A 15892-nucleotide genomic window follows, 5' to 3' on the forward strand; every position below is an offset into this window, starting at 1 on the left:
GTGTGTCCACCACCATTTTTATGACCGGTGGACGAATGGGGGCAAAAGCACAGCCACGACCATCTTGTTGACTGGCTGGCCTGGATCTAGGTATTTCCAACGGACGTCACATGGGCAGGACAGAGACAGCCAGAGGGCCAGAAGCAGCCCAGGGGCATAAAATGCCCATGCCAAGGTTGGATAATGCTGGATATCCTCCAATCAAAATATGAGGTGAACTCTTTCTGACTTGCTGCAGCATCTTGTGCACACTGTGAGAAGCTCACATGATACAGAAAAATCAGAGTGAGCTATTTCAGTACAGCAGAGGACTATGCAAAACTGAAGAGAAGTCTAGTGTTCACGGGAAGCGAGTGGCCAAAGTTCAACTTGCTGAAATAAAAGTACAGTGGTACCTACCATTCATACCATCCAAGCTGGGCTAACTTCTCCTGTACATGAACTGGATATGCAGCAAAGGAGCTCACAGTCGTCCTCAGAGACAACATTGCCTGTAATTGAAGAGACAACCTCATTCATATGAAAACTTTAGATTACAATGTCACAATTCATTGACTTTGGAATCAATCCTGATATCATAATAACTTCAAAACTCCTCACTACCATTCAGCCTCCTCTCATATAACTCCTACTGCCAAATAAATTGTTTATGAATGTTAAACTATGTTAGGTTACTGAAATACCATTCAGATGATCGATACAGAACAAAATCATTGTAAATTTAATTTAGTACAAGCGACTGACAGCTTCAGCACCTTCTTACCAAACATTAATAGTAAATTTGAAGAGTTTTGAGGATTTGTTATTTGGAATGTGGCTTGAAATATTCTGAAATATACAGTACACGCTGATGAAAATCCCCAAACGTAATTGGATATAGGTTTGCCTTTTAATGAATTGTCTTACTTTAGAAAGTATCACGAAAAGTTACTTTGAAAATATCTGAAAGGGACACACTTTTTTGAAATTTAGAAAGTATATGTAAAACCAATGACCAAAATCTTACATAAGCTTTAATGGGTTAATGTGGTTTTTAAGTTTTTTTTTTCAATCTACAGCTTTCTTTAAAAATGTATGGTTATCCTACCACTAAAGTCCTTGTTCAGGCACTCCCTGTTACTAGGTGACAATGCTCTGTTGATATCTCACACTTTTTCTTGTGTTGTCACCCAGTCTCACAGGCTTCTGATGGACACTACAAGTTGTGGTTATTATTCATCCCCATTTCCCAGGGACAGTCACCATTTCGAGGGGCCTATCCCCTGGTAAAAAAATATCCCTGGAGTTGTCCCTGGCTACTTGGTGGTGCAGCGTAGAGGTCTGTACTGGAAGGGAGGGGGTTGTACTGGGGGAAGAGGGTGTACTGGGGGAAGAGGGGGGTCTGTGATCTGTACTGGGGGTGGAGGAGGTTTGTCCTGGGGAGGAAAGGTCTGTACTGAGGGGTAGGAGCTCTGTACTGGGGGGGAGAGGTCTGTAATAAGGGGTCAAAATCTTACATAAGCTTTAATGGGTTAATGTGGTTTTAAAGTTTATTTTTTCAATCTACAGCTTTCTTTAAAATGTATGGTTATCCTACCACTAAAGTCCTTGTTCAGGCACTTCCTGTTACTAGGTGACAATGCTCTGTTGATATCTCACACTTTGTCTCGTGTTGTCACCCAGTCTCACAGGCTTCTGATGGACACTACAAGTTGTGGTTATTATTCATCCCCATTTCCCAGGGACAGTCACCATTTCGAGGGGTCTATCCCCTGGTAAGAAAACATCCCTGGAGTTGTTCCTGGCTACTTGGTGGAGCAGCGTAGAGGTCTGTACTGGAAGGGAGGGGGTTGTACTGGGGGAAGAGGGGGTCTGTGATCTGTACTGGGGGTGGAGGAGGTTTGTACTGGAGAGGAAAGGTCTGTACTGAGGGGTAGGAGCTCTGTACTGGGGGAGAGAGGTCTGTAATAAGCGATCATGGAGAACTGGTCTGCTCTGAGAGGGATCTGGAGGGAAAAGATCTGTGATGGGGAGACTTATACTGAGAGTAGGGGGACATTTTGGGTTCTATTGGCCTCTACATTTCATATTTCAGACCCCTACATACTGCGCTATGCACTTCGGACCCCTGCACTCCATGTGCTACATACTTATGACTTCTGTACTACATGCATTACACACTCCTGCTCCCTGCACTCTTTGATTTACTAAAGCCAAATAGAATGTGCACTTTGCTAGCGCAGCTGCACTCTGCAAGTGCAGTTGCTGCAGAACTTAGTATATCAGCTGAAGCTTCATTTTGTAGTGAATAACCAATCACGTGCAAGAAAAATGTAAAAAAAGACAGCATTTTTGCTTGCACATGATTGGATGATGGGAGTTATCAGAGCGTGTCCTCATTTACTAAGTTCTGGAGCAAATGCACTTGCAGAGTGCAACTGCAGTTGGAAAGCGCATAGTCTATTTGCCTTTTCTAAATCAGTCCCCATGTGCTACATACTCCTGATCCCTGCACTTTCTGCAACACTACAAAGCAGCAAGGATATGTAATGAGAAAATATGCCTGCACATACTATATGTACAAGCATACAGCCTATGGGGTTGATTTACTAAAGGCAATTAGACTCTGCACTTCACAAAGTGAAATTGCACTCTGCAATGCAAATGCAGTTGCTCCAGAGCTTAGTAAATGAGCAGAAGCTCTGCTGACTTCCATCTTTCAATCATGTGCAAGCAAAAATGCTGTTTTTTAAATTTTCCTTGCATGTGATTGGGTATTCTTGGCAAAGGGAAGCTTTACCTCATTTACTAAACTCTGGAGAAACTACCCTTGCAGAGTGCAATTGCACTTTGCAAAGTGCATAGTCTATTTGCCTCTAGTATATCAACCCCTATGTATAGAAACAAGGGATTTGATTTACTAAAGGCAAATAGACTGTGCACTTTGCAAAGTGCAGTTGCACTCTGCAAGAATAGTTGCTCCAGAGCTTAATAAATGAGCAGACTTCCATCATCCAATCATGTGCAAGCAAAAGTGCTTTTTGTTCAGTTGTCCTTGCACGTGATTGGGTATTCCTTGCAAAGTCAACCTTTATCTCATTTACACAACTCTGGAGCAATTTAGTAAAGCAACCCCAAGGTTTTTTTTTTCAATCCAGTAAAGACTATTGACAATACTATTTAATACTATTTAATTCACACTGACCTCTATTACAAGCATATTTAAACACAATTATTGGAAAGATATTTAAAAGAGTCAACCATCCTAAGACTCAGTTTTAGTAAATGCTGCAAAATCAAATTAGCTGACATTTTCTTATAAAAATTCCTGTGTCTGTTGGATGATTTTATTGTATATTTTGAAGGAACCAACAGCTGGAACACAGAAAAGTAGATAGAATTGGCTAAGATTTCCATGTGGACAAGAGCAGAGCTGGGAATTATGGCAGTAAGATCTTAAAAGAGATGTATGGGAAACATTTTTTTTTTAAATCATACCATCGGTCTAATGCTGCATCTGTCCCCCACTGGCTCTAAGGGTGAGAACTCGGCGATCACATGACCACTGATCGCTGAGTTCTCACAACTGCTGTGAATAGAGAGATGTGACTGTCAGTCTCCACTGTCTGCTCACTGGAGCACTGGGCTGTGAAGGGGAGGGAGCAACTGACGCAGGTTCTCAGCAGCTTGCTAATAGGCTGAGCAAGGCACCACTCCAGACTCTGGGGTGGATCCTGACCAGGGGTGGACTGACAACTCATGGGGCCCCCGGGCAATAGGGGATCATGGGGCCCCTGTGTCCTTGCCCAAACTCAAAAAAGCCTATGAAAAAGGTACCATGGGCATCTCATAGGGCCCCCTACCGACCCCGGGCCCTCAGGCAGTGCCCAAGTTTCCAAATGGTCAGTCCGCCCCTGATCCTGACCATATGGTCACGATCCGTCCCCAGCCTGAACCAGCTTTGTGATGTCAGTGGGCTTCAGCTCTCTGTCAGCTGAAAACGGGACACACGAGTGCAGAACAACCTGCACTCCTGTGATCTAAAGGAGAAGTACAGCCGAAAAAGCTTTGGATATACTTCTTCTTTAGGCTTTTAGGTAGGTTATAACTTAGGTGAGGGGTCATTGGTTAACTTACATTCCAGGTTCTGATTTTGGTGGGATGCTGTTGGGCCTGGCCCACTGAACCTGTGCTATAAAGGAGACAGTGGTCCAGAACCCAAAGTCCTCCGCAAATCCTCCAAGAAACAGCTGCAGCTGCTTGCTGTAACCGAAGTCCATAGACCAGGTTATGTTGGAGTCCATAATGTGTCCCAAGAGTAAAGGGGTCCTGCTGCAGGAAGCTAGGCCCTGAAGATGTAATAACCAATGTTAGGGGATTTATCTCTGAAGATGCCAGCTGCTGGAGCCTTCCGTACATGGACCCACACAGAAGCACGGAATTCTCCTCTGCAGGAACACCGGGACAGAACATTGCCTACTTGGGTTTAGGGAATAGGAAACATGACTGTGTTTAAGGTGTTTTGGACTTTGAAGTGTGCTGCACTTTACTTGAAGTAAAATGTTTGAAATCTCGTAATTATTATTATTATACAATATTTATATAGCGCTAAAAGGTTTGTTCAGCGCTGTACATTATAGTGGGGGACAGAACATGAGACAATACAGTAACAAAACATGAGGGGGTCAAGGGCCCTGCTCTTTCGAGCTTTCAATCTAGTAATTTCCTTGGGCTGAAGTTACTCAAAGGGGTGTAATGCAAGTAACAGAACCTTGTCTACTCTTTGGGTTATTAGCATATGGGGTATTAAAAGTAAGCTGCTGAAGTCACTTTCATGCAAGTTATACATTTGGTTGTCCACATGGTGCGAACCATGGTGACGTCATATCTGGCCAATGGAATGCACGGCAGACAGTTACTTCTTAGCCCAGCGTTTTATGTCCGTTAATACTGGATCTATGTGCGTAGAATATATACATATCTTTTGTAATTTTAATAAACATTTTTACACTATCTGGATGCCTTCCTCCATTCCTTATATGTATTAACATCTTACTCCACTCGATACACCGAGATGACCTTTGGTGACAAGTACTGCTGACCTTAGGACTACAAGACCCAGCAGAACAGATTTGTTCCACCAAAGCGAGTTAGACTTTTGTTTGAACATAGGAGTCCACAGTAGTCAGTGAGTGAGTGGGGCAACTGGTAGGAAGCACAGAGCATGAACCATAGAGTTTATATGGAAGTTACACATGCACAAATTAAGAAATAAGTTTGGCACTTAGGACGGGCAGCACAGTGGCTAAATGGTTAGCCCTTCCACCTGGCAGCATTAGGGTCAATTGGTTCAAATCCCAACCACAGCACCACCTGCCTGGAGTTTGCATGTTTTCTTTGTGCCTGAGTGGGTTTCCTCTGGGTACTCCGGTTTCCTTCCACACTCCAAAGACATGCTGGTAGGTTAATTGGATCCTGTCTAAATTGGCCCTAGTTTGTATATGTATGAATGTAAGTTAGGGACCTTAGACTGTACACCCATTGAGGGCTAGGGATTGATGTAAATGTACAATATATATGTAAAAGCGCTGCGTAAATTGATGGCGCTATATAAGTACCTGTATTAAATAAAATAAATATAATCACATGCATGTTATGTGTTTTATTTTTGATTTTGGTTTCGAATGTCACATAAGGCAGCTCTCTTAAATGTATGATGGAATACACTACAGCGCATACCTGTTGTAGGTGGATTGGCCACTAGTCATGAGGGAGATGATGTCAGCACTCCCTATGTGGCAATCCATTTCCTGCAGCAACCGGAGCGGAACTGCTGTACAGAGGTCCCCATCCTGCACAGAGGTATGGAAGGTCAAGCTAAATGTCAATCGCACATTGGAGCACGTGCTATGTGGATGGAACATTCGGTCCAGCTAAGAGACAGGTGGCTGCAGTGAGGGCTCGGTATGGCCTGCCTAATTGCAAGCTGCTTGGGAGATTTACATGCGCAAGGGAAGCTAAGAGTTAACTGAAAAAGGTTGTGCACATGCATGAGGTGCATCGCTTATCTCTGATACTGGAAGCCCGCCTTATGGTTTAATTTCCCTCGTGACAAACTCAGCTTTGTCACAAGGCCGGGATGCACCTCAAAGTAAAGTTACCCCATGTGTAGGAGTCAGACCCTGTTCTGAGTGCCTAGTGTAGCCCAAAAGAACCCACACCCACAAGGGTGACCCTTGCATATTAACCACGACTCTGGCGCCCAATGAGTTCAGTGGGACAACATGAAAGAAAGTAACATTATCCCCATATCAGCTATCCTTTTTGTTGTCAGTATCCTGTGGAGCAGCCATTTTGCAGCATGGCCTTACTTCAACAGTCGGGTCACCCACAAGCTGACCATAGATGGACTGAAATTTCCTGTTGTATTTGCTGAATTTGTGGCTGTCCCTATTCAACAAAAGTCGATTGATCAAAGGGAATGTTGGAATTTTTTTCAATCTATTAGCATAAAGTCCAGCTGTCAAAATGCAATTTCACAGTGGGAAGTATTCCGCTATACACCGTGCTTGTGGTGATGGAGTAATACAGTAATTTTTTTCATTCTGCCCATTGACTTGACTGATTGAAAAAAAAAATAAAAAACAGTCATCTAGCACCAGCTTAACAGTTTGAAGTAATTAATATATAACCTGGTTACATTTAGGATAATTGAATATTAGTATGCAAAATGCGTAAACATTTCCAGACTCTATAAGCATTGTATGGGCCATTGTGTGGACAGTCATGGGTCTACTCCCCTCTCCAACACCAGGTTCTCTTGGTAATCTTTGTCACTTTTGATCTTATAACGGGCACATATTTTCTAGCCATTTTATTTGCAGCATTTAAGTGAGTTTTATTTCCAGAGGTACAGTATAATGGAGTGAAACATTTGGCAGAAGCTAAGCAGTCTATGGTAATGTGTTTTAAATCTATGTGATGAATGTAGCAGTTAGGACAGGTCAAGGGGCGTACATATTTTGCAGGCCAAACTTTTAGTATGCCAGTATTATATAAATTGTTATTTTCGAAAGAATAAGAAGAATCCCTTTTAATATGTTATCTTAAATGAAATGTACATGTGCCATAGAAAGGATTCATCCAGCAATGGATGCTTATAATACCTGTTGCTAATTTAATTTCTGGAACTTACCAACTTTGCTTCTTCTATTGTTCTCTTCTTTGGTGGACTTGAAAGGATTTGTTTGGCTTCAGAACTGAGAACCATCTTCAAACCCAAAAACAATGAAAACACAGTAATGAATACAGTATCATAATTTATTGAACGGTATTTAGAATGTCAAAACAGTTAGCAGTGATCAGTTTTGCCTTAAGCCAGTCTTTCTCAACCAAGGTTTCTCCTAAGGTTGTGGTGGATTAATCTCTTGACTAGGTAGTTCTGGGACTGTTAGAGCCAGTGGTATGGCATAGTTCTGTCATTCTTTAGAGCCCGTGATGTAGTCTTCTTGTCCCTTATGGCCGTTACCATTGATACAATAAATATTTTAGCTTTCCCTAAGGGGGGGGGCATTTTTTTCCACTGACCACCAATGTAAGGGGGGGTTCTTTCTCCTACTGAACACCAATTTAAAGGAACCTGTTCTGTTCTCACTACATTTCAACATGTAAAATTCGACATGCAGCTAAACCCTCCTATTCTGCAATAAGCCAGACTGAATGTAATCTTGAAGATTTATTAACAAAACAGGGTGAGATGAAACAATTGTGAAAAAACAAATGAGAAATACATACAATGTATGAAACATACAAAACACAATGAAATAATTGGGCTGCAGCTGGCAATAAATTCATGCTCACCAACGATGATGTCTGTGGAGAATGTAAGTTCAATTCACAACATGTGCTGCCAAGAAATATGGCAGGTTCCTTTACCTCAGTTCTTAAAATAGAATTTGAGCTCCCAGGGTGCACCTGTTTCCTTTTCTTAGAATGAAGGATGATGGGAGCTTTTAGTAACTAAACAGTTTCTGGGTTCTGCGAAACAGTACATTTATTCTGGGCTCCATCTTGTGGCCAAATTCAATATTGCAGGGAAAACACAAATTTCCCTGCTGAAGGCAGAATAGAGTCCTTCTTCTCTGACCACTAATGTAAATGATCAACTCTGCTAACTAATGTACTGACCACCATTGTAAAGGGCATTCTTTCCACTGACCATCAATGTAAACGGCATTCTTCCAAATAACCACTGATGTAAACAGCATTTTTTCCACTGATCACCAATGAAAAGGACATTTTTTCCACTCATGTCCAATGTAAAGGGACTCTTTGTCTGATGACTACGAATGTAGAGAGGCCCTTAAAATTGCTCAGGTGTAAATGGGGCCAAAGAAAATGAACAGCTGTAGTGAAGCCAAGCACAGACTGACCCGACAGCATTTAACATCTATATATTACTTTCCAGCTCATACAATATTGGCCGGCCCATGTGCCATGGCACCATTCAACATCTATATGTAGCTTCCCCCTTCTCTTCTTGAGCTTTTGTTACAATGAGTATTTTCCACAGACAGAACCTAGTCAATGAGCAGCATAACAAATTCTGCCAACTTTAGTTCTAGAAATATAAAGCATACCTCCATTTTCGCTTTGAACAGAGATCGGTCAAACAGAAGGTTTTCAGTTTCCGTTTCAAAGCCAACGTATTCACTGAAGGAGATGGGCTCTGTCCTGGAGGCTGCATAGTCTCTTTGTAGAAGAGAGAAGACCCATCAGTCATGGTTATTGAATAAACTGGACAAGTATGTTAGTGAATGAGTAGTGCACTCCATGCATCAAAATAATCTCTAGCTGCTGTTCAGCAAATCCTCGGATCACTTTGTTTTTCTGTAAATGGATGCTGAGTGTAATCTATCTCATATATATAGTCTATGTAGCTCATATCTATTACCAAAAATAAAGCATTTGCCGAAAAAAGTCTTGGAATGTGTCTTTCTTTAGTTAAGAACGATGGCCATCAGGTCTCAGACTGAAAAGTTAAAAATAAAGTATGACTAAAGGCAAACATTTTTTTTTGGACTGGAAAGGTATTTGAACACCTGTCAAGTTTTTATTGCCATCTGTGTCCCCGTTAGGAAGATTTATCCTATTTATCTTGTTTACCATATAGGGGTAGGCAGGTGGTACCTCCTCTATGTTCCCCATTATTTTGTTGGGCACCAAGTGTGAGTTACATGGGAGGCCTGCCCCAGCGTGGGTTTTTTGGCTATGTCAGGCCTTGAGTAGGGTAACGTGTTGCCCGAAGGTATGCTAACCAATGCCTGGGACCAGGCAGGAGACACGGTTAATGTGAAAAACCCTCAGAGCCCTCCCCCTTAGCTTTCCTTTTTCTCACTTCTTCTCTACACACACCAGAGCCTGACCTCTTTTCTTTTATTGAGCATGGGAGGAAGGCTGGACCCCAGCGAAAGCCTGCAAACACGCCGGGGAATATCTTTCCCCCTGACCTGGGCAGCTGGGGCTAACTAAATACATAGTAAATACACAGTAGGCTATCTGCCTACAATCATTATAACTGAAAGTGAAAGTAAAAGAAATTTCAATTTTTGGGTTGTCACTAGAACAGGAATAGAGGGGAAATCTTCCAATGGAGCAGGGGCAGACTGACCATTTGAAAACTCAGGCACTGCCCGAGGGCCCGGGGTCAGTAGGGGGCCCCATGAGATGCCCCTGGTACCTTTTTCATAGGATTTTTTGAGTTTGGGCAAGGACACAGGGGCCCCATGATCCCCTATTGCCCGGGGCCCCATGAGTTGTCAGTCCGCCCCTGCAATGGAGACAATATCTGGTTGTCACACATTCTGGTGACAACCAGAAATTCCCACACTTTGCTGGGATTTCCTCTCACTTCCTGTCTATGAGTGACGTCACCACTCAAGCATTGCAACCATTGTCGCTGTTCTCTCCTTTCACCTGAAGTTGGCACTGGGAGATGATCATGTGACCAGACCGGAGCGCCCTGAGAATTGGTAAGTTTAGACATCTTTCCTCGACAGGCTAGTGAATATAGGACTTTAGCCTGCCATATATGATTCTTAATTTTTTTTTTCATTCAACCAGAAACTATGGCAATGCCCTGCTGGACTGGCCACATTTCGATCCATATACAGTATTGCTGGCTTTAGAATGAGGATGGGAGCAGATTTAAGACTCGATTAGGTTTAGCCCGGACTTCCACTTTAAAGCGTATCTATGGTCAATATGTACATTCGTAAATTCAATTTCACATTTTATTTAAATTATTTCTAGTCTATTGCTACTAATCTGAAAGAGCTTGAAGTTTGTGAATACACTTTGTGAAGATCCCCACACATTTGCATCCTTGAATTCTGTGACACATAGTCAATACACATACATAGACATTATGACACGTAGGCACTGCTGTGTCACACATTCACAGAGCCTTCCTTCTAAACTACAGAGGAGTTGAGAGGAGGAGTTTCAGGAGACGGAGTCAGTGAAGGAATCCCTGCTTGCAGGCAGCAAGGTACCATGGGATATATAGTCCTTAGAAATGGAGGAGAAGGTGCAAACATGCAGGGTATCCAAGAAGTTGTGGAAAGAGATGCCAGCAGACAGGCAGAACTCACAATATGAAAGATTTTAAAAGTAAGCTTTTATTGGATTGTCAAATATAACTATTGTTTGTATTGTTATTACAATGCTGATATTATAAAATGAAAGTATATGATGTGACTAGAGATGAGCGAAGAAATGAAAAATTCGATTCGACTGATTCGGCGAATTCGTGGACAATATTCGATTCGAGTCGAATAAATTCGCTGTGAATTTAACTTAAAAAAGGGTGTTTCTAGGCTTCAGAGAGACTTAATATTAGTGCAGAACACTGTACCTTTAATTTAAATGCCCTTGGAGTCTGCTGGGGAAGAGAAATAATACTGTCAGTCAGTATGACATGCAGATGAGTGCCGTCGATCTTAGAATCACCGCACACTTCACTCATTTGGCCAGTCACGGGGCCAAAACCAGTGTTTGGAGCCACAGTGTGGCGGTGGAGGCAGCAGCAATGGGAGGCCATACAGCAACCTATGACAAAATGGAAACCAGCAGGAGTGTGAGGAGACCTGAAAGTGGCACATGGCAGAGTGGGAGCAATGGGAGGCGGTACAGGGACCCAGGTCACACTGTGGGCCCAGCAGCAGCGTGACCAGGCGGTACGGGGGCCCATGGCAGATTTGGGGCCTGGCAGCACCTATGGGAGGCCTGTAACCTGCCAGCAACCTATGACAAAATGGAAAACCGCAGGAGTGTGAGGAGACCTCAAAGTGGCACATGGCAGAGTGGGAGCAATGGGAGGCGGTACAGGGACCCAGGTCACACTGTGGGACCAGCATCAGCGTGAACAGGCGGTACGGGGGCCCATGGCCAATTTGACCTCATTCATCCCATAGTCCTGCCGACTCACGAATAGCGTGGCCTCCTCAAAGGGCCTGAGCAAGCGCAGGTGTCACGCATGAGCTGACAATGGCTGACATCTAAGTTACACAGGGAGTACCTTTATCCGCTTTTAACATCAGGAAATCTGTGATGGCCTTTCGCTGTTCGTAAAGGCGGTCTAACATATGTAGTGTTGAATTCCACCTTGTTGCAACGTCACAGCATGAGGAGTCGGTACGGGGGCCCATGGCAGATTACGTGCCTGGCAGCAGCAATGGGAGGCCCGTAATCTGCCAGCACCCTATGTCAAAAAATTGAACACACCAGCAGTGTGAGGAGACCTCAAAGTGGCACATGGCAGAGTGGGAGCAATGGGAGGCGGTACAGGGACCCAGGTCACACTGTGGGCTCAGCAGCAGCGTGACCAGGCGGTACGGGGGCCCATGGCCGATTTGGGGCCTGGTGGCACCTATGGAAGGCCTGTAATCTGCCAGCAACCTATGACAAAATGGACAACCGCAGGAGTGTGAGGAGATTTCAAAGTGGCACATGGCAGAGTGGAAGCAATGGGAGGCCGTACAGGGACCCAGGTCACACTGTGGGCTCAGCAGCAGCGTGACCAGGCGGTACGGGGGCCCATGGCCGATTTGGGGCCTGGCGGCACCTATGGGAGGCCTGTAATCTGCCAGCACCCTATGACAAAATGGAACCCTGGGCTGGGGCAGGCAGAACCGCCGTATCTTTATCACGGTTTTCCCAGGCCACCGAATGGCGACGCTGCATATGCTGACGCAACGCTGTAGTCCCAACATGGGCCCCCTGGCCACGCTTGACTTTCTGGCCACATAGTCGACATACGGCTACGTTTACTTCCTCGGGCGGCTTGACAAAAAATTGCCACACCGCAGAGTAGGAAACTTTGCATCCGCTACTCCTCACTGGCTGACTGCTACTTCCTCCGTGCACACCGGCACCACTACTGGCCGTGGTGGTAGGCTGCAGTGGAGCTGGTGCTCTACTCCGTGGCCGTTTGCCTCCACTGACACTGCTGCGACCCTGCTGCCTCCAGGCAGCAGCAATGGGAGGCCGTACAGGGACCCATGAGAGACTCTGGACTTGGCAGCAGCATGAGGAGGCGGTATATAGGGGCCCATGGCAGATTAGGGGCCTGGCAGCAGCTATAGGAGGCCCGTAATCTTCCAGCACCCTATGTCAAAAAATTCAACACACCAGCAGTGTGTGAGGAGACCTGAAAGTGGCACATGGCAGAGTGTGGCGATGGAGACAGCAGCAATGGGAGGCCGTATAGGGACCCATGAGAGACTCTGGACTTGGCAGCAGCATGAGGAGGCGGTATATAGGGGCCCATGGCAGATTAGGGGCCTGGCAGCAGCTATAGGAGGCCCGTAATCTGCCAGCACCCTATGTCAAAAAATTCAACACACCAGCAGTGTGTGAGGAGACCTGAAAGTGGCACATGGCAGAGTGTGGCGATGGAGACAGCAGCAATGGGAGGCCGTATAGGGACCCATGAGAGACTCTGGACTTGGCAGCAGCATGAGGAGGCGGTATATAGGGGCCCATGGCAGATTAGGGGCCTGGCAGCAGCTATAGGAGGCCCGTAATCTGCCAGCACCCTATGTCAAAAAATTCAACACACCAGCAGTGTGTGAGGAGACCTGAAAGTGGCACATGGCAGAGTGTGGCGATGGAGACAGCAGCAATGGGAGGCCGTACAGGGACCCATGAGAGACTCTGGACCTGGCAGCAGCATGAGGAGGCGGTATATAGGGGCCCATGGCAGATTAGGGGCCTGGCAGCAGCTATAGGAGGCCCGTAATCTGCCAGCACCCTATGTCAAAAAATTCAACACACCAGCAGTGTGTGAGGAGACCTGAAAGTGGCACATGGCAGAGTGTGGCGATGGAGACAGCAGCAATGGGAGGCCGTATAGGGACCCATGAGAGACTCTGGACTTGGCAGCAGCATGAGGAGGCGGTATATAGGGGCCCATGGCAGATTAGGGGCCTGGCAGCAGCTATAGGAGGCCCGTAATCTGCCAGCACCCTATGTCAAAAAATTCAACACACCAGCAGTGTGTGAGGAGACCTGAAAGTGGCACATGGCAGAGTGTGGCGATGGAGACAGCAGCAATGGGAGGCCGTATAGGGACCCATGAGAGACTCTGGACTTGGCAGCAGCATGAGGAGGCGGTATATAGGGGCCCATGGCAGATTAGGGGCCTGGCAGCAGCTATAGGAGGCCCGTAATCTGCCAGCACCCTATGTCAAAAAATTCAACACACCAGCAGTGTGTGAGGAGACCTGAAAGTGGCGCATGGCAGAGTGTGGCGATGGAGACAGCAGCAATGGGAGGCCGTATAGGGACCCATGAGAGACTCTGGACTTGGCAGCAGCATGAGGAGGCGGTATATAGGGACCCATGGCAGATTAGGGGCCTGGCAGCAGCTATAGGAGGCCCGTAATCTGCCAGCACCCTATGTCAAAAAATTCAACACACCAGCAGTGTGTGAGGAGACCTGAAAGTGGCACATGGCAGAGTGTGGCGATGGAGACAGCAGCAATGGGAGGCCGTATAGGGACCCATGAGAGACTCTGGACTTGGCAGCAGCATGAGGAGGCGGTATATAGGGGCCCATGGCAGATTAGGGGCCTGGCAGCAGCTATAGGAGGCCCGTAATCTGCCAGCACCCTATGTCAAAAAATTCAACACACCAGCAGTGTGTGAGGAGACCTGAAAGTGGCACATGGCAGAGTGTGGCGATGGAGACAGCAGCAATGGGAGGCCGTACAGGGACCCATGAGAGACTCTGGACCTGGCAGCAGCATGAGGAGGCGGTATATAGGGGCCCATGGCAGATTAGGGGCCTGGCAGCAGCTATAGGAGGCCCGTAATCTGCCAGCACCCTATGTCAAAAAATTCAACACACCAGCAGTGTGTGAGGAGACCTGAAAGTGGCACATGGCAGAGTGTGGCGATGGAGACAGCAGCAATGGGAGGCCGTATAGGGACCCATGAGAGACTCTGGACTTGGCAGCAGCATGAGGAGGCGGTATATAGGGGCCCATGGCAGATTAGGGGCCTGGCAGCAGCTATGGGAGGCCCGTAATCTGCCAGCACCCTATGTCAAAAAATTGAAAACACAAGCAGTGTGAAGAGACCTGAATGTGGCACATGGCAGAGTGTGGCGATGGAGACAGCAGCAATGGGAGGCCGTATAGGGACCCATGAGAGACTCTGGACTTGGCAGCAGCATGAGGAGGCGGTATATAGGGGCCCATGGCAGATTAGGGGCCTGGCAGCAGCTATAGGAGGCCCGTAATCTGCCAGCACCCTATGTCAAAAAATTCAACACACCAGCAGTGTTTGAGGAGACCTGAAAGTGGCACATGGCAGAGTGTGGCGATGGAGACAGCAGCAATGGGAGGCCGTATAGGGACCCATGAGAGACTCTGGACTTGGCAGCAGCATGAGGAGGCGGTATATAGGGGCCCATGGCAGATTAGGGGCCTGGCAGCAGCTATAGGAGGCCCGTAATCTGCCAGCACCCTATGTCAAAAAATTCAACACACCAGCAGTGTGTGAGGAGACCTGAAAGTGGCACATGGCAGAGTGTGGCGATGGAGACAGCAGCAATGGGAGGCCGTACAGGGACCCATGAGAGACTCTGGACCTGGCAGCAGCATGAGGAGGCGGTATATAGGGGCCCATGGCAGATTAGGGGCCTGGCAGCAGCTATAGGAGGCCCGTAATCTGCCAGCACCCTATGTCAAAAAATTCAACACACCAGCAGTGTGTGAGGAGACCTGAAAGTGGCACATGGCAGAGTGTGGCGATGGAGACAGCAGCAATGGGAGGCCGTATAGGGACCCATGAGAGACTCTGGACTTGGCAGCAGCATGAGGAGGCGGTATATAGGGGCCCATGGCAGATTAGGGGCCTGGCAGCAGCTATAGGAGGCCCGTAATCTGCCAGCACCCTATGTCAAAAAATTCAACACACCAGCAGTGTGTGAGGAGACCTGAAAGTGGCACATGGCAGAGTGTGGCGATGGAGACAGCAGCAATGGGAGGCCGTATAGGGACCCATGAGAGACTCTGGACTTGGCAGCAGCATGAGGAGGCGGTATATAGGGGCCCATGGCAGATTAGGGGCCTGGCAGCAGCTATGGGAGGCCCGTAATCTGCCAGCACCCTATGACAAAAAATGGAACACACCAGCAGTGTGTGAGGAGACCTGAAAGTGGCACATGTTTGAGGCATGATTCATGGCGGATTTAGTCAGTTGTGTCAGGAACTGGTGGTTTGAAATCCAGACTAATCCACGCCTGATTCATTTTCACAAACGTGAGTCTCTCCACACTTTGGGTGGACAGTCGTGTCCTCTGCGGAGTTACAATACCTCCTGCCGCACTAAACACGCGCTCCGATGC

General features: G+C 46.6%; 1 protein-coding gene across 2 annotated transcripts in view; it reads right to left on the reverse strand.

Annotated features, from left to right (window-relative positions):
* The window catches only part of LOC149471142 (cyclic nucleotide-binding domain-containing protein 2-like), a 349105-nt gene that overhangs the window by 254407 nt on the left and 78806 nt on the right, over nt 1-15892 (reverse strand). For both annotated transcript variants that reach the window (XM_089656547.1, XM_089656541.1), the window contains exons 4-6: nt 8619-8730; nt 7175-7249; nt 400-491 (exon numbers count right to left, since the gene is read on the reverse strand). In XM_089656547.1, the coding sequence (XP_089512673.1) occupies nt 400-491; nt 7175-7249; nt 8619-8730 (279 nt within the window). The remainder of the gene's footprint in view (nt 1-399; nt 492-7174; nt 7250-8618; nt 8731-15892) is intronic.

This window comes from Staurois parvus, unplaced genomic scaffold (genome assembly GCF_062004578.1).
Source record: "Staurois parvus isolate SC_StPar_1 unplaced genomic scaffold, SC_StPar_1.0 ptg000027l, whole genome shotgun sequence".
NCBI lineage: Eukaryota > Metazoa > Chordata > Amphibia > Anura > Ranidae > Staurois > Staurois parvus.